Source organism: Onychostruthus taczanowskii, unplaced genomic scaffold (genome assembly GCF_017590055.1).
Source record: "Onychostruthus taczanowskii isolate IOZ18803 unplaced genomic scaffold, ASM1759005v1 scaffold75, whole genome shotgun sequence".
Taxonomy (NCBI): Eukaryota; Metazoa; Chordata; class Aves; order Passeriformes; family Passeridae; genus Onychostruthus; species Onychostruthus taczanowskii.
Window position 1 is genome coordinate 197358 of NW_024505339.1, and position 26100 is coordinate 223457.

General features: G+C 55.9%; 5 protein-coding genes across 6 annotated transcripts in view; 2 read left to right on the forward strand and 3 right to left on the reverse strand.

Annotated features, from left to right (window-relative positions):
- The first annotated feature begins 108 nt into the window (after positions 1–108).
- Positions 109–5884, forward strand: TLCD3A (TLC domain containing 3A). The gene is made up of 5 exons (XM_041423042.1): positions 109–396; positions 1142–1225; positions 3282–3495; positions 3599–3694; positions 4118–5884. Exons 1-5 carry the CDS (start codon positions 275–277, stop codon positions 4385–4387), a joined length of 786 nt encoding a protein of 261 aa, XP_041278976.1. The 5' UTR covers positions 109–274; the 3' UTR covers positions 4388–5884.
- A 379-nt stretch (positions 5885–6263) lies between these two features.
- On the reverse strand, positions 6264–9626 carry GEMIN4 (gem nuclear organelle associated protein 4). Its single transcript, XM_041423039.1, has one exon. The coding sequence runs from the start codon at positions 9566–9568 to the stop codon at positions 6356–6358; it is 3213 nt and encodes a 1070-aa protein (XP_041278973.1). The 5' UTR covers positions 9569–9626; the 3' UTR covers positions 6264–6355.
- Positions 9627–11064: 1438 nt separating this feature from the next.
- GLOD4 (glyoxalase domain containing 4) lies at positions 11065–15520 on the reverse strand. 2 transcript variants are annotated; one of them, XM_041423148.1, is made up of 9 exons: positions 15411–15520; positions 14661–14710; positions 13941–14061; positions 13362–13506; positions 13025–13161; positions 12658–12744; positions 12432–12545; positions 12265–12351; positions 11065–11457 (listed from the first exon to the last, which is right to left on the reverse strand). In XM_041423148.1, the coding sequence occupies exons 1-9, from the start codon at positions 15498–15500 to the stop codon at positions 11392–11394; spliced, it is 897 nt and encodes a 298-aa protein (XP_041279082.1). In that variant the 5' UTR covers positions 15501–15520; the 3' UTR covers positions 11065–11391. The 2 variants fall into 2 exon arrangements, with proteins under 2 accessions (XP_041279082.1, XP_041279081.1); XM_041423147.1 differs by having other exon boundaries at positions 14661–14773; positions 15411–15512.
- Positions 15499–17727, forward strand: MRM3 (mitochondrial rRNA methyltransferase 3). Its single transcript, XM_041422842.1, has 5 exons — positions 15499–15556; positions 15632–15773; positions 16303–16547; positions 16821–16988; positions 17152–17727. Exons 1-5 carry the CDS (start codon positions 15499–15501, stop codon positions 17685–17687), a joined length of 1149 nt encoding a protein of 382 aa, XP_041278776.1. The 3' UTR covers positions 17688–17727.
- An 843-nt stretch (positions 17728–18570) lies between these two features.
- The window catches only part of NXN (nucleoredoxin), a 46885-nt gene continuing 39355 nt past the window's right edge, over positions 18571–26100 (reverse strand). Inside the window, exons 6-8 of the mRNA XM_041423114.1 lie at positions 24475–24654; positions 21858–21982; positions 18571–19758 (exon numbers count right to left, since the gene is read on the reverse strand). Of these exons, the coding sequence (XP_041279048.1) occupies positions 19576–19758; positions 21858–21982; positions 24475–24654 (488 nt within the window). The 3' untranslated portion in view covers positions 18571–19575. The remainder of the gene's footprint in view (positions 19759–21857; positions 21983–24474; positions 24655–26100) is intronic.

Here is a 26100-nt window from a genome sequence, read left to right on the forward strand (position 1 = left end):
GGCCGCGGAGGGGCGGGGCTTGATGCACCGGGGAGGTGTCTAGGTGGGCGTGGTTCCGCGGAGTGGGCGGGGTTTAACCGGACGGGGGCGGAGCCTCCGCCCGGCGGAGCGGGGCGCGTCCCGGCGGCGGCGGGAGCGGCGGGGCTGGTCCGGACCGAGCCGAGCCGAGCCGAGCCGAGCCCGGCAGAGCCGGACCGAGCTGAGCCGAGCCGGGCTCTCCCGCCGCCCGGCCGGCTGTTGACAAGCGGCGGCGGGAGACAGCGCGCTCGTCCCCATGTGGCGGACGCTGGCCCTCGCCTCCGCCTTCTTCCCGGGGCTCTTCATCCTCTGCATCCGGTTGCTGCGCTGGGCCGCCCCGGGATGGAGCCTCAAGGACCGCATCCTCCTCAGCGGCAGGTACGGGCGGCAGCGGCGAGAGGGGACGCGAACCGCGGCGGGACCCGCCGGGACCGGGATGGGCACCGGGACCGGGAGCGGGAGCGATCCGAACCGGCCAAGAGCACCGAGTCCCGCCGGCCGTGAGCCTGGACTCGGCGGTGCCGTGACGCTCCGGGGGACGGTCCTTGGCTGGCCCGAGCCCAGATGCCGCGGGGGAGCAAGGACCGGCGGCAGGAGCAGCGCTCGGAGCGTGGGCATCCCCCCCGAATGCGGGCATCCCCCCCGAACAGGGCATCCCCCCGAATGCGGGCATCCCGTCAGAGAACGGGCATCCCCCCCGAGCAGGGCATCCCCCCCGAGCAGGGCATCCCCCCCGAGTAGGGGCATCCTCCCCCAAGTGAGAGCATCCCCCCCCGAGCACGGGCATCCCCCCGAGCACGGGCATCCCCCCGAGCACGGGCATCTCCGCCCGGCCCTGCCCGGCCGGACCCGCAGCCCGGTACCGTTGTCGGGGCGGGGATGCTCCGCTGCAGCTCTCCCTCCCTCTGCCCACGGGGAACCGGCAGCGTTTCCACGGACCCACGGGGGTGGAAGGGACGGGACCTGGCACGATTCCCCCGGGAGGCAGCGCCTGGCACAGCCACCCCGACACGTCCTGGCCGTGACGAGGCGCTGGGGCGTGCACGGAGTGGGCATCTAAGTGCCACCAGCTCTCCTGTGGGGTCACTTTTGGGGTCACCCCTTTCCTCTCTGTCCGCTTCAGGCTGGTGTCAACAGTCCAAGCCACGATGGCAACGGTGTCGGGGCTCACGGTGGTGCTCAGCTGCAAGAACGTGGTGCATGACAGGTAAGGCAGAGCCCAGGCCGTGCCGCTGCCCCCCGGGCAGCGTGCCAGGGATGTGCTCAGCCAGCTCGGGGCTGCAGGGTGCTCTGCCAAAGGCTTGCACGTACAAAGGGGAGAGGAAAAGGAGTTTCGTGTTCCTCTTTCCCCCATTTGGGCTGGGAGGGTTGGGCAATGTGCTGGCTGTACAGCCCCTGAACAGCAGCAGCTCGATCAGGCCTGGGGGTGCTCTGCCAGCACAGCGTCCTCAAAGGATGGGCTGGAACATGGGGCTGGAACATGGGCTGTATGTGAGAGAAAAATACAGATATCATCAGCTCTGAAGGGGTAGGGAGTCTCCTTGCTGGAAACTGAAATTGCTCCAGAGTCAAGCAGACCCAGTGAGAACTGATTTTTGAGGTGCGTCAAGGCATGCCAAAAGGATTTTCTGAAACAGTCCAGAAATGGCAAAGTCAGAATAGAGTTTGCCCTGAAGGAAAATCCTGCTGTCCTCTGTGCTCTGAGATAAACTGCCCAGAAGTGGCTCTCAGGAGGAGTGATAGTGTAATCTGGGTCAGAAGACTTAAAAACAGAGCTATTATCCAGACTAGCAGAGAAGATTGCAGGAGGGAAGAATATAATTATGCTGAGCTGGAATTCGACCGTCACACACCGATTTTAGGGTGATTTTTAGGAAGGGCTGCCACCCTGGCCATAGCACACCTGTCTTTAACACACAGATATGAATTATCTTGCCTTGCTCTAGGTAATGACATCTACCCAGATTCCCCAGACCTGCTTAACCCAGGCAATCTATGAGTTATCTTTTTGCTCTGAAATAAAATTTCTGCTGTATAGATAAGGCAGATGATGGATCCCAAAGCCACACAGACAGAAGGTGCTGCCAGCAGCCCTCCTTCCCCCGGAGCTGTCTGCTTGCCTGGGTGTACTCGAGGCCAAGGGCTCTGTGCAAACACTTTGTGGGCAGAGATTTAGATTTTCTTTGAATCTGGAGGAAATTGAGCCCAGTGCTCAGCAGGGAAGGCCTTGGAGAATGACAGCAAGACAGCAAGCCAGGAAGCACCACAAAGGTTGCAGTAAAATTTGCCAGTTTATTTACAGAGGCAGACAATCGTTATATTGCTGGTGCTGTAATTGCCCTCCAAAGCCCTGGGCAAGTTTTGCAAACACAATCACTTGCCACCCGTGCTTCACACCACTTACATCTTTCCATCTGGAGCAGAACTGCTGCCACAATTTTTTTTTTTTCTTGGGATGGCAAGAGAGCAAAAAGAGGTTTGAGCCCCAAGCTACATTTCTCCAAGCAACAGCAAAGGGTGGTTTTGTCTATTTATTTATTTTTTTTAATCAGTGTGATTTCAGGCAGGACTTTTTAAGGAGGCTGGCGTCCCTGCAGAGCAGGGCTTGCTGCTGCCCAGATTGTGCAACCAGGATTCCAACATGCTTTGGGAACAGGCAGCTGCCTGCAATTATTTCCCAACTGACAAACGCCTCATGGGGGTTTATTGCCTATATTGGATATTTTGTGCTTCACTCTCCAAACTCCAGGCCAGCCATCCCTGATTAACTCTGAGCTCTCCACGTGTTTCCCAAACATTCCCTGGGTTAGGCAGCCAGCTGGTGCAGTGTGACAGGCAGGAGAGACCCAGGATGAGGAGTTTCCACCACCAAGCACCAGCTCTGGGGGTCCAAGGGCTTAGGGAGGAGATCACCTGTGCAAAGGTGTTGGCTTGGTGCTGGATCCCAAAAAATGCTGTGAATCTGTGCAGCAAACACCTGGCTGTGGGGCTAATCAGGATCCTTCCTTAGTGCTGTGTTTGTGCTTGGCCAGGCTGAGCTCAGTGCCTGGCACAGCCCAGCAGCAGCAGGGTCAGCACTGAGATCCGTCCTCCACACGTACCAGGCACCTTTTCTCTGGGTCAGCCTGTACTTGCTGAGCCAAACAGAGTTAAAATTCACCCTTTCAGCTTCAAAATCCATTGAAATGCTGCCATTTCAGTCCTAAAGACTCCTCCACCTCCCAGAGCATTGCTGTGATGCCTCTGTGTGCTGTCCTCCCCAGGCACTGGCTGGCTGTGGAATACGTCTGGGTGCTGGTTCCCTACATGACCTATGACATCTATGTCATGTACCTGTGCCACTGGCACAAGAGCCAGGAGAAAGGGATCCTGGAGAAGAAGCACTCGCTAGCCAGCGTGTGGAGCTTCCTGCTGCAGGAGCGGCTGATGGTGACCCACCACCTCTTCATCCTCATCGTGCTCACCCCCATCACCCAGGTAAGGGCTGCTGCAGGAGTCCAGGACCCCCTGGACATGCTGGGTGTTGGTTCCTGGTCACTTTTCTGCAGAGCCCCGTGCTCAGTGCTGCTTTTCTTTACAGCACTTCAGGGGAGAGCTGGGGGACTTCTTTGTGGGCTGCATCTTCACAGCAGAGCTGAGCACGCCTTTTGTTTCACTGGGCAAAATCCTCATGCAGGTAGGTCAGGAGGGATGGGGGGATGGGGCTCAGGGCTGGGAAGGCCACAGCAATTTGTCACTTTTCCCTGCCCCAGGCTCCATCAGCCCCTCTCCAGGCAGTGCCTGAGCTGGGAGGTGTCTCAGAGAGGAGCAGCCCCACAGCTTTAGCACAAATCTGCCCTGCAGTGCTGCCTTCCTCCCAGGGTCCCATCCCTTTCTCCCACCAGTAAGCCCAGTAGCATCCCAGAACTGGGGGCTGTGCTGTGGGCTGGTGCTGCCCTCTCCTGCACCACGTTCATTCCCACCCCTGCCCTCCTCCATCCCTCCCCATCCCACCTTCCTACTCCCCTTCCTCCAGCCCACCTGGATGCTCACCAGCACCGCCAGAGCCCCGGAGCTCTGGGGTGCTGCTCACCCCACATTCACCTCCTTCCTCCTCCAGCTCAAAATGCAGGACACGCTCCTGCACAAGGTGAACGGGATCCTCATCCTGGTGACCTTCTTCCTGTGCCGCATCCTCCTCTTCCCCTTCATGTACGCGGCCTACGCCCGCCAGGTGGGGATCCCGGTGTACCTGGTGCCGTTCCGCATCCCCCTGCACTGCAACATCGCCAACGCCTCCCTCATCGCCCCCCAGCTCTACTGGTTCAGGCTCATCTGCCGCAAGGCCGCCCGGCTCTACGGCGGCTCTCCCGCCCACCGGAGCAGATAACGGAGCTGATAAGGGCAGGGGCTGGCACAGGGCAGCCCCCGGCCCTTCCCTCGGCGAGCGGCGGCTCCGCTGGAAGCACCGCCGGGCCAGGCAGCACCAGGCGGGCTAGGAAGGCTTTGCTTGTGTTCTCCTGGAAGCACGACATTCCTGCCGGGATGCAGCTCTGCGGCACGGCCGAACCGAGGTTACACGAGAGGGGTTTGTTCCAGCACCCCCCCCTCCCGGCGCTGACACCGGACACCGGCGCGGATGAGCCTGCGATGCTGGAGCGGGCCATGGGGAGCCTGTGCCGGACCTGCCGCGGCCCCAGGCAGGCCTGGAGCTGCAGCACAGCTCTGCAGAGCCGTTTCTGACCTTTACTGGCTTCAGCTCTACACTACAGCCCTGCTCGGCCCCTGTCCTCCCACGCACACCTCACCTCCTGCTGCTGCTGGGCTCAAGCTCCACTCCACCCGATGGTGCTTTTCACTACAAACTTCTGAGGGTCCTGGGGGGACTCGTGTGCTCCCAGCAGGGCTGGAGGGCAGAAGCTCATGCCAGGATGGGAATGGTTCTGCTGTCTCAGGGCAGGATGGGGACAGGAGCCTGCCAAGTGCTTGTCTCACCACCAACACACAGGGGACTATGCACAGCCCTTCCTTGGCCAGGGGTGCAATTTCCCCTCCCCTAACCACAGCTGCTTTTATCTGGTCTGCATCCCCTCAGCAGGTATTTAAAACCATCTGGCATGCCCTGCCCTGCCCTGCTGTCCAGCTGGCACCACCACACCCTGGAAACACCTGTACAGTCCACCCCTCCAGCCCCATCCCACCCCCAAGAGGATGCCAGGGACAGAACTGGGGCTGCACAGAAGGAACCAGCAACCCCAGAGCAGGATGCAGAGCTGATCCTTGACCAGCTCAGCCCATTTCCACTTTTAGTCACAGCAAAATGGGTACAGGCTCCCCAGCCCACCCTGCACCACAGGATGTGTGCAATCAGACCACAGATGAGTTCATCCCCTGCACCAGCACCAGCCAGGACAGCCACCTCCTCCTGCAGCCTCCTGTGCCTGCTCCAGGCAGGGAAGTGCACTGGCACAGCCCTGGCACAGCCCCCATGCCCAGAGACCTGTGACCACTCTGTGCCTTTCATTCTGTCTGAAACCAGCAGCCAAGCTCTGCAAAACCTGGATCTTTAGGTGTTGGATCTCGTCCCAACCACAGCTGCTGTTCTGGATAGAGTGTAAAAAAACTAGAAGGGCCTCTTCCGACCTGTGGTTGTTGTTACAGAGACTCCACAGTCACAGTAACCACCGAGACCAGCTGATGTTACAAACTCCTGCAACTCCTTACAGATGTTGTATCTCACTGTTTTCATTGCAAATAACGTGCCTTATGTAAGGACAAAAAAAACCCCAGCCAATGAGGCACCTCAGTTTGCACTAACACTGCCCTATTTACTGTCAGGAGACCAATAAAGATTTCCTCTCTGAGTCACACCACTGGCTGACTCTTCCACGTGCTGTTCATTGCTGGGTGGGGGCGTTACATGTGGGGTTACTGCTGCACCCCCACCTCCGGGCAGAAGCAGCACACATGGATTTCCAAAGGTTCCTGCCTGTCCTGAACTCACCCAACTCGATTCCCAGCCTCCAACTTGCTTTCCAGCCTCAGGCAGCACGTGGCAAAACCAGCAATTCTCTGGGGACTAGGAGAGGGCTGGTGGCAAAGCAGCCAGAGGGAAGCGATTTCCTCGATGCTGGAGGCTGCTGTGTAAACGCAGAGAGCCAGCAGGCAAGGCTGCAGCCACAGAACTGGCAGCTGGGCTCAGGAACAGCTGTGCCCAGTTATTCCAGAGGAAAACCAAAGTGGCTCCTCCTACCCATCTTCATACGGCCACTTCCACTGCTTAGCGGGAGAACACAGCAGGGGAAATAAACTCAAAATAGAAAACTAAGGGTTTATTACACATCTTACAAGGTCCAGATCAGTGCTCTGAACGTGCTCCCAGCTTGCTGAGCTTCTGCAGGAGGGTGCTGCGCAGCTCCTCGTGCCCCAGGCTGTCCGTCACAGACTGCAGGAAGTGTCCCTCGTTGGCTCTGCGCAGCGCGGCGCAGGGCGACCCGTCGGCCTTGCTGCACACCTCATACTGTGACAGCACCTCCAGGGCCACCACCAGCAGTGGCTCCTCGCAGCCCGCGGCCGGCAGCATGGCAGCCACGTGCAGCAGGTGGCAGAAGAGCTGGATGCAGGTGAAGGACAGCTCCTGCGCGCAGGGCTGAGCCGCGGCTCCCGCCGTGGCCTTGAGGGAGGCCAGCAGGTCGGTGAGGCTGGCGCAGTACAGCTGCACCACGTGCAGCCAGGCCTCTGGTGGCAGCCAGCTGGAGCAGCTGGAGCTGCAGAGGAGCTGGAAGCCCCGCAGGAGGAGCACGGAGAGCTGCAGGTGGCAGGCGAAGGGGCGGAGGTTGAGCAGGGGCATGTGCTGCACGTACTCCAGCGTGTAGGGCACGTGCAGCACCTGCCTCTGCAGCAGCTGCTCCACCACGGGCACCAGCCTCTTCCACTCACCGTGGCTGCACCAAGGCAGCACCTGGATGAGAGCCACCAGGAAGCCTTTGCTGAAGAGATTCACCTCTTCTGGGTTGTCCACGTTGACGGTGAGCAGCGCCAGCATGGTGTCCCTGAGCGCTGGGGACACGCAGCAGCACTCCATCCACGCCAGCAGCCCGCTGCCTGCCCCGTAGGCTGGCCAGGCCTGGGATGTCCACTCGTCCTCAGGGAGCCTGCAGATCTCAAACAGCGTGGCTGGGACCTCGTTCTTGAAGTGGTCCCCATAAAGCTTCTTCAGACGGAGCCCCACGGTCCAGTCCAGTGATGCCACCTTCCTGTGGAGCCAGGCCAGCGACTGCACCCACAGCTCCGAGGAGGGGACGGTCTCTGGTCCCACCAGCTCGCACAGCTGGCAGAGGATGTTCTGAATCAGCTCTTTGGTCTCCAGGGAAGGGAAGAGCTGCTCCCTAGGCTGATGCCAGTACTTGGTGTAACCATCCAGAAGTTTGCAGAGGCTGAGGAGAAGTGGGAAGGGGTGGCAGGATTTGATCCAGTGCTCTTCTGAGCAGGATGGTATTCCCAAAACCTTACTGAGGATCTGCAGGCTCAGCTCAATCTGAGCAGAGTCTGACTTCAACCAGGGAAGGACAAAGGCTTTGGTCACTTCTGCAGGTGACACAAGTGGGGTGGCTGAGCCTGGCTGCAAGAGAAAGGCCAGGAACTGAAGGAATTGCTCCTCTTCCCTTGCTGTGGAAAGCTTCCCCCACACTGCCTCCTCCAGACACCTCACCACCAGGCTGCGTGGCCTGCCTGGATCCTCATGGCTCTCCAGGAAGCTCAGTGCTGGGAAGGAGCAGAGGATTTGGGCAAGGAACTGGTGTGCTCCAAGGTTGACCACAGCAAGATGACAAACCTGCTTCACTGTGGCCTCAGGAGACAGCAGCATCAGCCTGGCCATGGAATCCACAGCCCTGGCCAGGCCTTCATCAGACACACTCTCTGTGATCTGGTTCAAAGTCACATTCAGGTCCTCCTGGAACCCCTCCCTGACAACCTGCACGTTCTGGGACAGACCTGGGCCACCCCAGGACAACAGGACACCTGAGATCACTTTGTTTTTGTCACTCAACGAAAGCCCAGTGTAACACTCCACGATGGCTTTGGTCACTTGCATCTGCAGCTCTTGGGCCTCCTTGTCATGGTGGGATGTGGTAAAGTTCACCAGCGTCTCCAGCAGTTTCAAAACTAGCTCAGGGGTCTGGAACAGAGCTTTGTTTTCCACCAGGCACTCGACCCAGGCCTTTGAAAAAGCCCAGGTCTTTTCAGATGCAAAAACAGAGCACGTGTCCACATGGCGGTCCAGCCTTTGTGCAATGATTGCCATGGCAACTGAAGACACCAGGCTGGTGTCCACGTCCTCCAGGACAGCACTGGTGTCCCTGAGGAAGTCCTTGGTGAGCTGTGTCAGCTCTGACACCACCTTTGTCTCACCCTCCCCCAGCTCTCTGGTCTCTGAGATGAAATCCAGGTTCTTCCCAAGGCTGGCCAGAGCATCCAGCAGCCGGTAGCTCTCGAAGCACAGCTCCTCAGATCCCCTCAGAGTGTCCTGCAGCTCCTCTCCCCAGGCCTGCAACAAGCTGCAGAGCAAGTCCAAGCCACCAAAGAGCTCCTCACGAGAGAGTCTGGTCAGGCACAGGAGGCTCATGCTCCTCTCTGCCTCCCTCACCTTCTCTCCCAGCCCGCAGGGGTGGTACTGGCAGTCAGTGTCACTGCTCCAGAGGCTGACCATGGCACTGACCTTGGCCAGGTGCTCTGTGATGGGCAGGGGGCTGTCCCCTGGCCCCAGCTCCGAGGACAGGCACAGCAGCTCCGCCAGGTTGGCCAGGGCGTAGCACCTCAGGTGGGGCTGGGCGATGCTGCCTCGGATCTGCTTTAACCCCTGCAGCAGCACCGTAGGCAGCCCGGAGGCCGCTGAGGCGCTCCCAGGGTCACCCTTGAACCTCTTAGGGGGCTGCAGCCCATCCTCCAGGGGAGACTCCCCGCCGTGCTGATGGATGAGATCGCCGAACGCCGACACCGTGGCATCCTCCTGTCCCTCCCTGTGCTTCAGCACCTCCCACCACACGTCCAAGAAGAACCTGACGTCCGACGGGGATGTCTCGCTGGAGATGTACTCCACCAAGCTCTCCAGCTGTCCCCGGCACGCAGCCGGGGGCAGCGCCAGCAGCAGCTGCACCAAGAGCCGGGGCGCGCCCAGCGCCTTGACCAGCTCGAACAGCGCGGTGTGGTTGACGTCGGGGATCATCGCGCCCACCGAGAAGAACCCGTCCTCCTTCCAGCCGCACTCCAGCGCCGCGGCGGCGGGGGGGGCGGGCAGCAGGATTTTCGCCCACACGATGGCCACGGCCTCCTTCTTCCACAGGCCCCGCGGCGAGGGGCAGCGCTCGCCGATCTCGCGCAGCGCGTCCGTGATGGGCACCCCCGCGCGGGGCCAGTCGGCTTTGCGCAGCTCCCGCAGCGGCCGCGGCTGCAGCAGGCGGGCGGCCAGCAGGAAGCCGCCGTGCAGGATCGCCGTCTCCTCGCCCACGGCCCACGGGTCCCCGGGACAGCCCGGCGCCATGGCGGCGGCCCCGCGCTCCGCCGGCTCCATGGCGGCGCCGCGCGCTGGTGACGTCACGACGGCGGTGCGCTGACGTCACGCCGCGAGCGGCGCCCTCCCGCGCGCCCGCAGCGCCCCCTGGCGGCGCGGAGGTGGGCTTAATTAAGTCATTCATTAATTGCGTTCAATTTGACGAATAGGATTCAAAACCGTCATTAAAAGGAATTTAATTTGGCTTAATTAATTAATTAATTGCCGTGCTCCAATATCGACGCGTTCAATTTGACGAACAGGATTCAAAACCGTCATTAAAACGAATTTAATTTGGCTTAATTAATTAATTAATTGCCGTGCTCCAATATCGACGCGTTCAATTCGACGAACAGGATTCAAAACCGTCATTAAAACGAATTTAATTTGGCTTAATTAATTCATTCATTCATTAATTGCCGTGTTCCAATATCAGCATGTTTAATTTGACGAAGAGGATTCAAAACCATCATTAAAACGAATTGAATCTGGCTTAATTAATTAATTAATTAATTCCGTGCTCCAGTATCGACGTGTTTAATTTGACAAATAGGATTCAAAACCGTCGTTAAAACAAACTTAATTTGGCTTAATTAATTAATTGCCCTGTTCCAATATCAACACGCTTAAACGTGTTTAATTTGACGAACAGGATTCAAAACCGTCATTAAAACAAACTTAATTTGGCTTAATTAATTAATTGCCCTGTTCCAATATCAACACGCTTAATTTGATGAATTCAAAACCATCATTAAAACGAATTGAATTGGGCTGAATTAATTAATTCATTCATTAATTCCATGTTCCTGTACCAACGTGTTTAATCTGACGAAGAGGATTCAAAACTGAATTGAAAAGCTCGGACAAAATCGCAGTGAGGAATTTTTCCTGTTAGAATTTTTCCAGTTCCAGCTCCAAGTGCCAACACTGCCTGATCTTCCCTGTGAAACTCATTTCAGTTCCATGATGAAAACCCAATTTGAGGTGTTTTATTTAAGGTTTTCACCACAAAAATGAGCAGTCAGGCAGCGTACCTGGCACAAACAATGCCAGGAATGACTCCTGCATTCCCAGCAAAAGCAGAGTGACTTCATTCCTAAGGAATCAACCCTGAACTGTTATTTCCAAAGGCAGTTTCTCACCAAAAACTAACTGCAAAACTTAATTCAAGCTGCCCCTGGCACCTCAGCAGACACAAACCCCAAAGCACAGCCTCAGCTCCCTCCTGGAATGTGGAAATCTCCTGGAGAAGGGCTGGAAACCACCCCACCAACAGCAGGATCCCAGTGAGAAACACCCCAGGGGCTTCTCCAGTGAATGTATTTCCCCTTGGAAATGGGGAAAAGAAAAGTTGGGGAAACACCTTGGAATGAAAACAAGGAGTGGAGTATCCACAGTTTGGCAAGATCATTTCTTTGTTCCCAAGAAAGGGATGCACCCCACACCCCACTGGAGAGCAGCCACAGCTTCCTCAAAATCTCCTCTCCAGCCCTCAAATAAAGGACAGCCAAAGCAAATTAATCAGGATATTAATTAATCAGAAAATAACGTGTCTCTTCACCTTTCTTTCAAGTACAACACCACAGAAATGTGAGGTTTTCCTGATCCCTGCTTTTGAAGCCAAGCTGCTCCTTTGCTGCTGCTTTTTGGAAGGAGGAGATGTGAAAAAGGCAGAGAGCAGCTGAAATCCAGAGACAACAGCTCAAATCAACCCAAAAAATAAACCACCACGGGACATCCCAGCACCTTCTGATTGGGAAGGCAGCACTTGAAGCAGGATTGGCATTTTCTGGGAAGAGCTCCCAGGCACGGAGGAGCAGCCCAGTCCATTCCTCCTCTCCCAGCTAAGCTGAAATCTTCTTCCTGTTGTGCTCAGCAAACCACTTGTCACTGTTGTCTGCAGCCATGGCCTGCACAAACACAGGGGGATGTGCTCAGAACAGGAGGAAAGCTCTCTGGAGGGGTAAATATTATTATTATATTTTATTATATTATATTAAGGAGAACTGACAGTGAGGAGCAATGCTCTCTGCCACAGCAAACAATGTGACCATGCCCCAAGAGTGAGGCTGGGCAACTCCACCCAGGGCAACAAGTGAGCTTTAAAAACTGATTTATTTTCCTTACCAAGCCTGGGTGATTTGTTTCTAGGAAAAACTCAGTTTTTTATGAGTAAAAACTGAAATTTTAAAAATAAAATTTTTAAATTATAAAAATAATAAAATATGGATATATAAAATAAAATAATAATTAAATCTGTTCAATTTTTAAATAAATAAAAATAAAAATATATAATAAAATATAATAAAATAGTATAATAAAAATATGAAAAGTAATAAATATAATAAATGAAAATAATTTTAAAATATAATTATTTTTATTAGAAGAATTACACGTATCTCTACCCAGGAAGAAAAATAATATGAAAATAATAAAAAGGATAAATAAAAATAATTTAAAATATAATTATTTTTATGAGAAAAATTACAGGTATCTCTACGGGTATCTCTAATCAGGAAGAAAAAGAATATATAAAATTAATTCAAATAATAAAAATTATAAAAATATTAAAATAATAAAGAAAAATAATTTTTAATATATTTCTTTTTTATTATCACTTTTATTATCTCTCTCTCTTATTTATTATCTCTAATCAGGAAGAAAATGAATTTGCAGTCACTTCTAATCAGGAAGAAGATGAATTTGCAGTCACTTACATCATCCAACAGCTTGTCACCATTAGGATCCACCTGGGACAGCTCTCTGAAGGCTTCATCTCCCACAAAACAGACTTCATGGCCATCCTGAAAGGAAGCAGCTGGTTATTACCCAGGGCAAGGAGAGATTTCAGGCCAGCTCAGTCAGTGTTTGCAGTGTCACTCACAGGGTCAGCCACAATAATCACTTGCACCGTGGCTTTGCCTGGCGTGTCCAAGCTGACCAGGGGCGTCAGAATCTTCTGATTCTCCTTTTTCATCAGGGCTTCAATGCTTGGCAGCTGGAAACAGCAAACAAAATAAAATCACCTCACTGCAAAGATGAACTATCTGCTCAGGATTGTTTTGTTGATAATAAAAATGGGGAGGGGCTGAGGGAAGTGGGGCTGGTACCTCGTCCTTGGCGCAGGAGAAGGCGATGCGGCCGAACGCTGTCCCGTGATCCACTGCTCCTCCAACAGCCCTCAGCTCCAGCTTGCACTGCACCAGGGAAAAAAACCCAGCCTGGCTTGCAGGGACACTGCTCCACTGCTCTCCAGGCTGCAGCTTTTCCTGCAGGATGTAGGTGATTCCAAAATCCCCCATCCACACCTTTCCCACCAAGCCAGAGCAAAGCACAGCTTTGATTTTTGTAAAAGCACAGCTGAGTGTATACAGCTTCAATTAAAACACTCAATGCTCTAATTAAGAACTTTTTTCCTTTTAAGATTCTGTTCTCAGTAAACAAGAAGTTTTTCTAGTGGTTTTTCCAAGGACTGACCTGGTTGTCAGCGTAGCCCAGCAAAGCCCTTTGCTTCTCCTCATCCTTCTCATATATTTTCATCCCAAGCAAACCAGACCAGTAGCTCACAGACTTCTGCAGGTTTGAGACACCCAGGGTTACCTTCCACACGGGATCTTGAGGATTGCAATAATTTCAAATTAGCTACAAACATATTATAGGTTTAAACCCACAGTTAATGCCACTAGTACTCTTCAGAAGCAACAGAGAAATTATTAAAGAAGTGTTCTGTTTTACAAAATGCCATCAAAATAAACACACTCGGATACCCCACTGGTAAATCTCTGCTGAACAGCAGTAGGGGTAAATATTTCACCTTGCCTGAGCTGTTCCTTGTCTTCCAGGTAGAACTTGTATCCTCCTGGGGCTTCAGCTTCAAAGACACCAGAGGTGACCTCTTTGAGGGGCCACCCCATCTTCTTGGCATTGCTCACAGCCTGGCTGGACACCAGAGTGATGCCCTAGAGAGGACACAACACAATCCATGGGGTGCATGCAGAGACATCACCTGTTTTCACACAGCAAACAGAGATCCCATCTGCTGCCAGCCACTAAACCAAAAAAAAAATTATTAAAATAATAAATATGAGTGTTTTCCTGCAGCAAGTCCTTCCTAGGTCAGCATTCCATGCTGGATCTGGCAGCAAATACCAGCTGTCCTACACAAAGAGCAGAGGCAGAGCTCCAAAAGTGTTTCCTGGACCTTTAAGTGAGCACAAATCTGCTCTTCCATCTTGGAGACAACCACAAAAACAACACTGAAGTGTTTAGGACCAAACAGCATTAAAAAAAAAAAAAAAAGCAGCTGGCACAACCCATACAACAAATGAGCTTCTAATTATTCAGGTAAATCAGCTTATCATGAGAAGGGGGGGCTGCTTGGAGTGGAACTCACCAGGAAGTCGTTGCCCAGGCGATATTCTCCAATGCCATAATTGTAAGTCAGCTCTACCACAAAGTGATTGTCCTCTGGTCCATAGCCCACCATGGTCTTGCTCCATTTTCCATCATAAGGGCTGGAATATCCACATTGTCCATGTTTTAATGTCATTAGTATTGAAGCTAACCACCAAGAGCAGCAAGTATTTGTGTTTCAAGCAGGAGCTGCATTTCTAGAGTGAGATCATGGCAGCTTTGACCCCAGGCTGTCATTCATGGCCATATGATAAAAGCAATTCTACCTCATTAACAGTGCTTTAAGGGCACAGGATGCTCATTAGCTGCAATTACATAATCACTTCCTTATTGCTAAGTAGGAAAGGGCACCAAATGTAAGATTACATCCTCTTCAGAAAGAAATGCATTCCTCTTTCTTCTTTCTTTCTTTCCTTTTTCTTTACAAAAGCCTTTGGGGCTACCAGGAGGGATTTTTAACTCAAGAACCTTGGTTGTGCCACGCTTACATAAACAATCAGTGGAACTGGATGTAATTCCTGGCAAGCTGAGAAATAATTCAGTTAATACCAATCTAGAGGTGTGGTATTTACGCTCAATACAAGCCCCACACCTGCACAGAGTGGGGGGCTGTAGGTTCCAAGGGAAGCAATTCAGTAAAAGACAACACAACCCTGATTTTACTGCCAGTAAAGCGGCACGGGGTGCTCGGGGCACTCACCCGTTGCAGGTGGCCTTGCAGCCCTCCTGGAACTCCTCGTGCCGCAGCACCTGCAGGGCCACAGCATGCTCGGGAGGGGACCCCGAGGATCCCCTCGCTCCAGCCCGGAACGCCTTCCCCAGGCCGGGGAAGTGGGAGGGAGCGGGGTCAGGGCAGGCAGGAACAGGCTCCCGTCCCATTCCCACCCCCATTCCGGTTCCAATCTCCATCCCCCTCCCATCCCCGTCTCCTTAACCCATCCCGATCTCCATCCCCCTCCCATCCCCATTCCCATCCCAATCTCCATCCCCCTCCCATCCCCATTCCCGTCCCCATCCCCATCCCGATCCCCACTCCATCCCCATCCCCGTCCCCTTCCCTGTCTCCATCCAATCCCATCCCCATCCCCGTCTCCATCCCCATCCCCGTCCCAATTTCCATTCCATCCCCATCCGGATCTCCATTCCCGTCCCCGTCCCCTCAGCCGTCGCCCTCCCGTTCCCCTTCCCCTTCCCGTCCCCATTCCCATTCCCATTCCCCCATTCGTCCCCCTCCCGCTCCCGTTCCCCTTCCCACTCCCATTCCCATTCCCGTCCCCGTCTCCGTCCCCGTCCCCTCAGCCGCTCCCCTCCCGTTCCCCTTCCCCTTCCCGTCCCCATTCCCATTCCCATTCCCATTCCCGTCTCCGTCCCCGTCCCCGTCCCGTTCCCCTTCCCATTCCCGTCCCCGTCCCCGCGCCACCGCCCGTCCCCGGCCGCAGCCGCCGCTCACCCTCATGCCCAGCAGCTCGCGGTAGAACCGCGCCGTGCGGGCCCGGTCTCCCACTTTGAAGACGAAGTGCAGCGCCCTGCGGGCGGCCATGGCGGCGGTGACGTCACGCGGCGCGGTGCGCGGCGGCGGTGACGTCACGCGGCGCCGTGCGTGGCGGCGCTGCCCTCACGGGGCGGTGCCATGGCGGCGCTCGGGCCGGCGCTGTGCCGGGCGCTGCTGAGGCCCCCGGCGGAGCCCCGTGCGGGTGCTGCAGCCGCAGAGCCCCCCCGAGCCGCCGCCGTCGCCTCCGCCCGCCGTGGAGCGCGGCGCGGCCGCGAAGGGGCTGTGGTACGAGAAGGCGGCGCCCGGGGACCGCAGGCTGGGGTGAGCGCGGGGAGCGGGGCCCGGCCGGGCTGAAGGTACCGGGAGGGTACCGGGGAATTGTTGGGGTGGAAGAGAGATTAAAGCCCGTCCTGTTCCACCCCTTGCGTGGGCAGGGACACCTTCCCACAGACCAGGTTGTCCAAGCATCATCCAGCCTGGCCTTGGACATTTCCAGGGATCCAGGGGCAGCCACAGCTGTACTGGTGTCATGGATTGACCTGTGCCAGGGCCTCAGCACCCTCACAGGGAATTCCTCCCCAGTATCCCATCTAATCCTGCCGTCTGGCAGTGTAAAGCCATTCCCCGTTGTCCTGGCACTCCAGACCCTTGTTGCAGTCCTTCACCAGCTCTCTTTCAGGTACTGAAAGGTGATCTGAGGTCACCCCAGAGCCAGCTCCTTTCCTCCCAGGACAGATCATCCCTCAGGTCACCTTTGTGACCTCCCAGAGAAGCTCTCAGGGGCTGATGAAGGTCAGACTGAAGGTGTTGTGAACATCACAGCCACATTCTCTGAATAATTTCTCCACAGAAAAGTGGTGACTATCGCCAAGTCAAAGAAGTTTCGGGATAATCACGGGAAGGTTCTGCTGGAGGGGCACAGGCTGATCAAGGATGCACTGGAGGCAGGGGCTGTGCCACAGACACTCTTCTTCAGCACCGTGGGGCACCTGAAGCTGCTGCCTGAGGCAGAGATAAAACGAGCCAGCTTGGTTAAGGTGAAATTTGAAGACATTAAGACCTGGTCTGACCTCGTGACTCCTCAGGGGGTTCTAGGTGAGTTGCCTCTGAAACAGTTGCAACACTGCCCAAAGGGAAACTTTTAATATTTAGGATAATGACTCTCTTAATAATCTTTCCTTACACATAGCACTGCTGGAAAATAAGTTTTCCTTGCCAAGTGACAAACTCTGCTCAAACTTCCTTTAGGTGGTGCTTTTCCTAACACTTCCTCCAGCACATCTTTAGTGAGATTTGGGCCAGCTCTCTCAGAGCAGGCCTCTCCTTGGGGTGGGTCAGTCATAAACCTGTCACGCTTCATTTCCTCAGGCATTTTTTCCAAGCCTGACCCTGCCAAGATGTCCTACCCTGCAGCTCAGCTCGCCAACTCCCTGCCACTGCTCCTCATCTGCGACAACATCCGAGATCCAGGAAACCTGGGCACTATTCTGAGATCTGCAGCAGCAGCAGGCTGTGAGAAAGTGCTGCTCACCAAAGGTAAGAGAAAAGTTTGAGTAGCCTGGGGGTAAGGCAGGGAACGAGGTGCTCGAAGATGTTCCCCAGAGTTCCTAAGGAGTGGCTGGCATGGTTGGCTGCGGCTCTGAATCCCACCTCTGTTGGGATCCCTGTGCTGTCACTGTTTCTCCCCGTTTCTTCCCAGGCTGTGTGGATCCGTGGGAGCCAAAGGTGCTCCGTGCAGGCATGGGGGCTCATTTCCGTGTGCCCATCCTCGCCAGCCTGGACTGGGAATCTGTTCCCACCAACCTCCCTGCGGGCACCCAGGTCTGCGTGGCCGACAACAAGGACCCCGCCGCTGCGGCAGGGAGCACGTCCCTGCCCAGAGGGGCTGGCAGGGCTGGCTCTGCTCCTGTGAAATCCAGCCCCAAGGCTGCTCCTGAGCACGAGGATGAGGAGGGAGCAGCAGTCCCAGAGCTGGCTGCACAGCATTACTACGAGGACTGGGCACGGGCCCCGGTGGCCGTGGTGATCGGAGGGGAGACCCAGGGCCTGAGCCTGGCTGCACTGGGGCTGGCAGCCAGCACGGAGGGGAAGAGACTGCTCATCCCCGTGGTGCCAGGCGTGGACAGCCTCAACTCTGCCATTGCTGCTGGCATCGTGCTGTTCGAGGGCAAGAGGCAGCTGCTGTGGAGGCACAAGCAGGAGGATGGCAGGCAGAAGTTGCCTGTGCCAGGCTGAACTGTTTGGTTCCTTGAGGGTTAATAAAAGAGCAGCTCGGGCTGTTTGGTTTGTAGAAAATGAGTATTTAAGGCTGGAGAGTGCGGGATTGAACGTGTGGCTTCCAGTGGATGTGGTGGCCACACGGTGATGCTAGAGAGAAGGGAAGGGCCGGGTAGCAGCGCTGGCCTCACCTCAGCCGCTCCCTCCCTGCTCCGGCCCTTCCATCCAGATCCACGGAGACCTCAGATCCCTGTCTGTGCTGGCCCAGCCAGGCTGCTGCTGACAGCCTGTGTCCTTCCCAGCCTGGCTGCTGGCTGTGGTTTTGGGTCACAAAGAGCAGATTGCTGCTGCCTGAACGGGTCCCGCCTGTGCTTACCCAAATCCTGTGCTCCAGCAATCCCTCCAACCCTGCCACGGCCAGGCTGGCCGGGGGTGGCTGTGCTGTGGGGTGTCCCAGCTCCAGCACTCCTGCCCACACTGCTGGGAGGGGCTGGGCTGCTCCTGCAGCTGCTCCCCAGTCAGTTCATCACTGCTGGACAGGGGAACCCCTGAAACGTGCAAAACACAGCCTGGGTTTATACAGGCCGAGCTGGCGGCCGTTCCCAGCTCCCGGCAGGGCGGGAAGCTGCAGCAGGATAAAAGGGGAGGCCGTAATCCTGCCATGGCTGACTAATGAGCTGAAAGGGAGAAGCAGTGGCTTGCACAACACGGGCTATTCAGGCTGGGAACGCCCCAGTGGCTGCCAAAGGGCTCCCTCCCTCCTGGGGAACACAGCAGCACAGGCCGGGGCTGTGGGAGCTCAGGGCATCACACAATCCCTGGAGCCACCTATCCATGGGGTCGGGCTCCTCTTCCCCCACACAGGTTTCCTCTGAGGACACAACAATCTGCACCTCCGGGACGAGGTCATTGTAACAGTTTTATTACAAAGTTCCAATCACCATGTACAGTTTTTACAATGTCACTTTTCAAGGGCTCGGCTGTGCTGCTTGGGTTAGGGAGGGAGGGTTTTTTTCTTAGGGTTTGGGAGGGGGTTTTTTTTGGTTGTTTTTTTTAAAGAACAGCACCATTAACGTTGAGTTTGGGACACACCTACGAAAAACAGCTCAATCAACTAACACAGAGGGGAAAGGACAATTCATACCAGAGAGAGGGACGAGAGGGGACAGGGAGAGCACAAGGAATAGACAAAAGGTGAGGGCAGCCCGGTGGTGATCCTCCTCCTGGCTCAGAGTGGGAGGGACAGAGGGAATACCCACCCATGGCAGGGGGATGGACCCTGACACAACAGCCAGCGCTGCCTAAGGCTGTCGGTGCTTGGAGTGGGGGGTGGGAAACCCACAAGGGAAGGTCTCACCCCCAGGAGGAAGAGCTTGGCTGTGCTGTGGTCTTTCAGAGGTTGTCAGCAGTTAAGACTTTGTCTTGGCCTTGTCAGGGCACTTTCGTGGGAGAGAAAGAACTGGCCAGGGGCGATGGGGACAGTTTCCTTATTGCTTCCTGGAAGTCATTTAGTCAGCAGGGGTGGTGAGAAAGGAAAGAAGGTGGGGAGGAGAAAGAAAAGAGCCCCAAGAACCCCACCCACTGCCTGATGCATACGTTGGGAAGAACACCATGCAAAAAGATTTGCCTGCTAGCTAGTGCCATGTATAAAATAACGATACAGTAACAGTTCTGGCCTGGTTATTAGAGAATATATCACCATGAAGCACAAGCGAAGTCTCCAAACGCCAACAACTCCCTGCTGAAAGTGCATCTCAAGGAGTTTGCTTAGGAGAAGGATTCACTGCGTAAAACAAGGCACCACAAGAAGGTTGGATACTGGGTCGGGCGTGAGGACACGCTGGAGAATCCACAAGCAGCGGAAGAGAGACCTAGTTTTAAATAACGTCTGTTGGCACAGGGCCCCTTAGATGGGCTCGGGTTTTAGCTTGTCTGCTAAAAAGTCGCTGACAAAGGCTTCCACGATTTCAGGTGTGATCTCCTCCACATCCATCACGTACTTGGCCCGGGCTGACATGTCCAGGATGGTGAGCAGGGGTGCAGCCTCGGGCAGGTTGGTGTAATCCCGCAGGGAGTCGGTCATGTCGTCCTGGAGGCCAAAAGGAGAAGGACAAAGGAGTCAACAGCAGAGCCAGGAGAGCAGGAGCAGTTTGCTGCTGCCACAGTGGATCCCAAGAGGCTGGGCCTTGCACCAGCACTGCAGTACCACCAGCACACAGGCAATACCCATCTTGGTTCCTGCTCTGCTTGTGGTTTGCGTCAAAACCAAACTGGGTTGGTTTATCCCAGGCTGGAATGGGACATACACTCCTCCAACCCGCACTCCTCCAACCCAGACTGACCTGCTGCCCTGGCCACCCCAGAGCCTCTGGGACATCCGCAGTTCAAAGAACTGGGGACAAGTGCTGAATGTGGGGACTGCCAGCTCTGCCAGCACAGCCACGGCCTCGCTGCTCACCAAGGGTGGGTACCAAAGGGACCCAAGTGCACGCCCAGAACAAAGCAAAGAACGGGAACGGGATGAAGACTTGTGCTTTGAGCCAACGACGAGACCCCACCAGCAGGTCCCCGTGTCTGGGCACACACAGCAGCAGCAGGCTGCTTGCAGGGGGAGAGGACTGCCCTCCCCTCACCCAGGCAAGGCTCAGCTCTGGGCAAAGGCAATAATTTATCCCTCCCAAGGCTGCGGGATGCAAAGAGCCGGCGCTGGCGCGATTCGTCACCGAGCCCACAATGCGCCGCACCCGCAGCGGGGCGTTCCTGCGCGCCCCTTCCGAGGGGCAGGAATGGAATCCATCCACCTGGTTGGCGGCCGGGGCTCTGCAGCGCGTGGCGGCAGCGCTGGGGAGCTCGGCTCGCGCCTCCCCTTCCTTTGCAGGGGTTTCTGGCGCAGCTGGACCACGTGGCTGGAAGGGCCAGCAGGGCTGGGCTCGTCGCCTCAACCGCCCCCCACCCAGGTGTCGGGACGCCTCATCCTTTATTTACAAAGGCACCAAGGAATATTTTTAATCAATGCAAAATCGGTCCAGACGGTGCTGGGAGAGCAATGGGAGGCGCCTGCTCCGGCCATGGCCGGGCTGCTTTGTGCGTGGGGGCCAGCGGAGCCCCGGGGCCAGCGCTCCCGGCTATTGAGGTGACGGATGAATGGGATGTGCCGGACGCTCCCCATTCTTCGGGCCGGCCGCCGCAGGGCCGTCGGGAGCTGCATGAATAGCAGCAATGTTTCAGCTACAGCCGGCGAGCCAGGCTCTGGGGGAGGGGGGAAGGTCCCGGACCCTCCCAAAATAGCCCTTTCCAACAAGGGACTTATTCAAGGGTGCAGGGCTGAGCTGGGATGCTCAGAGACCCGTTACGGCGGTGGGAGCGGGAGCGGCTGCACACAGGGGCCCACGGGGCTGTGGGAGGTGGCAGTGGGGGCCTGGCTGGCTGGGGGGGCCTGGGTGTGGCAGTGGGGACCCTTTTGTCGCAGGGCGGCTCCGGAGGGCTCCGCGCATGGAACGCTGCGGCTGTGACGTGGGCGTGCGGGGACGGAGCAGGCGCAGCGGCTGCCACCTGCCCAGGCCCTGAGCAGTGATGTGGGAGGGGAACTGCAGGCCTGGGGGTGCTGGGAGCTTTTTTGACACAAAACCTTGGTTTGCCAGACTGCAGCAAGGCAAAGTGTCTGTGCAGGGGAAAGGGAGGCCAGAAGTCCTCCAGTTTTCCCACTTCCCATTCACTCCAGCACATCTTTGACTCAGCGCGCTGCAGCCTGCACATGCCTCAAATACCATCCCAGCCAAGAAAAACATGGTCAGCTCAGGGAAACAGCCAAAATTTCACTAGCTGGGCCAGGCTGAAACTCAAACCCTGCTCCTCTTCCCCTGCCCAGCCACTTTCCTGCCTGCACAGCCTCAGGGTTGAGCAGGCAGCAGCCCCAGCATGGCAGCTCCACTCCCTCCCACTGCCCCACTCTGCCTGTCCCTCTCCCACCTTTTGGAGCATCTCTGAGCAAACCCTTTGCTAGAAGTAATATCCAGCAAGGAGAGCACAGACTGAGCCAGGCCTCAAGTCTGGCTTTGCTCTGTGCTGCCTGACATCTGCAGTAGCTCCGTGCCTCAGTTTCCCCCTGAACAACAACAACAGCAGTACCCAACTCAGCTCAGTCCCCATACCCAGCAGGACACAGCCCTGTGCTCTCCTCTCACTTACCTCACCCGCCACAAAGAAGAGCAACGGTGCCTCCTCCTCTTTGGCTTTGTACTTGGCTATGATTTTTTCAGCTATGGGCTGAATCAGTTGTTTCGCCGCCTCCGACTCCCCGTCATCCTCTGAATCTGCAGGGTACAGGGTTGTGGAGACAAAACAAAAGGAGGCAAGGCAAAAAAAGGAAGTTAGGATCAAAGGATGCAAATGGGCCACGCACTGGCAGCTCTGTCCCACGGCAGCACCACGCAGGAAGCCGGAGCCCGGATGCGCCCACGGACTTCAAAGGCTCTGGAGGAATCAGGGAGCAGCTGAAATGCACTGCAGGGAAACACCAAACTGAAGAGCAACTCCTGCTCCCCAAATACTCCACTGCTCACTCCCTGGTGCTGTTGGTGATGTGCAGGGACAAACAGGCACAAAAAAGCTGCTGTGTGGTTCGAGCATGTTTTGAAGACCAAACAAAGGCGGTGATCTGAGGCTGCTGCCACCCCTGCTCATCACCCACTGTCCCTCTGCCTCGGGATGGCTGAGCTGCAGCTTTACTGCTCCAGTCTCAGCGCTGTGAAGGCAGCTTTGATTTGACAGAGGTAGGGAGAAAGAGATGGCAGCATCAATCAAAAGCCAGCCACCACTGAAGTTCAAATAGTGAGCTGGGAAGAGGAGAGTCTGTGTCCTTGGGAAGCATGGAGATTAAAAGATTCCAATTCGGGGACAACTTTTAGGCATTAAAGGAAGAAAGCAGAAGAGAGCTGCTTGTCTCCTCTTGTGGTCCCTGATGTAACCACCACAACAGGTCCAGCCCCAGCTGGGACAAGCCATGCTCATGCCAGGAAACCTCTCTGCCCTTGCTTCACACATCCCTGTCCTCCTCTCTGGCTTCTCCAAGCAAAGCAGGAGATTCCAGAGATGCTGCACGCTGGATTTCAGGGTCTGTCCTGCGTGCAGGGCAGTGATAAATACACCGAGCTGCAGGGTGTCTGCAGGGATTGCTCTTCCTACAAACATCAGCTGCTGGCAGCCCTCCAGGCAGCCCTGCACACTCTGGCTAACCCAGCCCTAACCCCTCTGGGGAAGGAGGTACATCAGTCAGGATTTATTCAGCACCAGCACTTGCTAAGCCTGCCTTCTTGTGGGGATGTTGCTGCCTGTGCAATGCAGGCACTGGTCTGCTGGGGGGTCTCCCCAGCAAGACAAAACTGGCCAGGAGCCCCCATTCCCAATGCCTGCCTTGCTGCAGCACCAGCTGCATCTCTGCCCCAGCACATCACTGGTGGGTTTCATCATGACCATCCACCCCCAAAAGCACCGAGCAAGAGCCCCAGCTGTTCTCCCCTGATGAGCTGTTTGCAGCAAGGTGATAGAAAAACTTTGCTCAGAGCAAGATAAAAATAACTCTTTCCAGAGGCCTGCAGCGCCAGCCCCAATCCATCAGGCTTGGCGTGGCCAGCCGGTCCTTCCCGCGTGAGGAGAGGATTTTTGGCTCTGTGCTCACATCCCCTGCTGGGCTCTGCTGAATAAATAACCAGGGTCAAAAGGAAATCTGAAAGGGAAGAAGGAAAGGAGCGAGGGTCACGTTATCAGGGCTGCAGAGGAGTGTGTGCTGCTCACAAAGGGCACACGAGGAAGCGGGACATGAGCCCTGCCCTGGGCCAGGCACAGCACCAGCAAGGCAAGGGGGGCTTCTTCAGCACACCCCCCCAAACTCCACAAAGGGGACAGCTGCACCCCCTCAAGAGCCTAGGACCCCTCAATTCCCTCCCTGGGATATTGTGTGCACTCCAGTGCTGCCCATCCAGGGCTCAGCCTGCAGCACAGCTCATCCCAGCCATGCCCTTTCCTGAGTTATTGCGTCCATTGCTGGCAGGGAAGCAATGAAGAATGAGCCATTTGTAGCTCTAGGCCTGTTTCTACTGCAGGGAAGCTTCATGTGTGGGTTAGCAGTGAAAGGACAGGAACTTTGGGGAAAAACTTGCCCTGTCCTGCAGCCAGGGGAATTGGGGAAATCAAGAACCAGCAGAGCATGAAAGGATGCTCTGACTGTCACAGCCCTGTTCAGCCCAGGGACTCAAGCCCTGAGCTTCAAGCACAGATCTATAATCCCTTGCACAGACACTTCTCCTGACTCCTCTGTAACATCACATGTGCCTGAAGTCCCTGCTCCAGAAAGGCTTTTCCCATCTCCACCACCACCAGCTGTGACAGTGTATTTCTCGTACTCCCAACAGCTCATCAGCATTCCTATCCACAGCCACCACCACACCTTTGTTATGACAGCTCCTCTGTGCTGCCAATCGCTGCTCCACCGCATCCCAGGGTGGTGTGTGGGAGCTGCAGGAGCCCCGTGGGCACACCAGGCTCTGGCAAACCCCTGTGAGCTGCTGTGGTACAGGAAAGGGGCTAAAGGGCTTCCGCAGGGAGCTCTCTCCCCCCACTGGCCTTTCTGTGAGCACACAGTGATGGAAAATGGAAACGGAAGTGATATCCCTTCCCAGGGTGGGACCTTGTCATCAGCAGAAGCAGGTTCCCAGCCCCGTGGCCAGCTCTAGCCAAGCTGGCAGGCTGCCCAGCCCCCTTCCCCAGCACAGGCTCTGCCGTCACAGCAGGGATGCTCCATCCATACCTACAAAGAGAACGAGGCAGGGGCCCTCATTCAGCTGCACGGCGTTGGAGTCTGTCAGCTCCAGCACGGGCTTGGGGTGCCAGGGGAACTCGCGGCACTCGACGTCGTTCAGCACCTCCACCCGGCCCTGCCGCGTGATCACCTCTCCCTTGGGGTCCAGGACGATGAGAGTGGGGATGCCTGCAATGGAAAAAAACAGAGAGGGGGATCAGCCAAAGCACGAATGGCCAGCAAGGGTGTGGGGAGAAAGGCCTTTTCCTATGGCCTGTGGCTCTGGCAGGAGCCCAGCGAGCCTCCTGCCTCTGCGCAGCTCGCCCAGTGGGGATCCAGCTCCCTGGATCCTGTTTCCGTCCTACACAGCACTGTGATTCAGGAGCCAGAGCAGGAAGCTGGCAGACAGCTCTGGCATTGCCTGCCTCTCCCTGCCCAGCTGCAGGCAGGGACTGCTGCTGTCTGGTGCCCACGGGTGCAAATCCCACCATACTATCCAGGGACCCTCCCTCTTGCACCACCATCCCGGTGCCCAAAAGTGGCTGCCTCTGGAAGAGCCCAATTCCCAGGAACTCACAAGGCCCGCAGACAGCAGTGGCCAGGAAGCAGGGTGTGTTCCTTCCCAGAAGAACACCATGTATTTTTGCCCCCACAGCCCTCCAGCACTCTGCACTAATGGCCCAGCCATTTCCACAGCACGTCCCTCTGGAGACTAACAAAGCTGTGCAGGAATGTCCAGGTCTACAGGATCCTGGCAGGATGTGGCTGTGGGGATATCCAGGGATGGTCTGGCCCTTGGGAAAAAGCAGCATTTTGCCCTGAGATATGGGGCTGAAAAGTTCAGTCATAAAGGAGAAGCTTTGTACAGGAGGTGAACAGAGTTGCAGCACAGACACAGCACAAGCCACAAATCAAATGTCACTGTCAGTGGGGCAGGTTGGCCACCAGCTGGTGACCATCCCATCTGATAAAGCACCGGCTTTCCGGCCACAAAACAGCCACGGGTGGGTCAGCAGGAGTGGCTCACGTTGGTGACTTCATCTGGAAAGCACACCATTCCTCTGTCATCAGCGAGACAAAGAAACATCCCACAAGGAAGGAAGAGGGGACAGCGGGATCAGGCCCCAAGGGACAAATGAAGTGACCAACGTCAGTGCCAAGTGCTGCTGTCACTGCTCATCACCTGGGCTTTGCCCTGCTCCCTCTGCAGCATCTCCTTCACCCAGCAACACCCCTGGCAAGCTGAGGCAACTCAAACACTCCTGCCCTTCATCCCAAGGTTCATTTTAAAGCTCATTCCTCAGAAATTCCCTGCAGAGCCCTTCTCTGAGCAGGGGGCACGCAGCGTGTGTGCCCCTGCCAGGCTGCTGGCACCGTGCACTCCCGTGTTTGTCCAACAGTGAGTTACTCACAAACCTTCTGAATCGGAGGCATTTCTCTAGGAAATACTCGGCCATCTGTGTGTCCCAGCCTGCCTGCAGGTCCAGGCGAGCGGCCGCATTCCCGGCATTCCAGCCCGGCGCATTCCTGCCTGCGCTGGGGCTGGTGCTAAGCAGCAGTGCAGGAACCCGCCCAATGGCTGAGCCTGCAGATCCTTAGGGTACGCCAAGAAAACCATTTTGTATCACAAAAAGG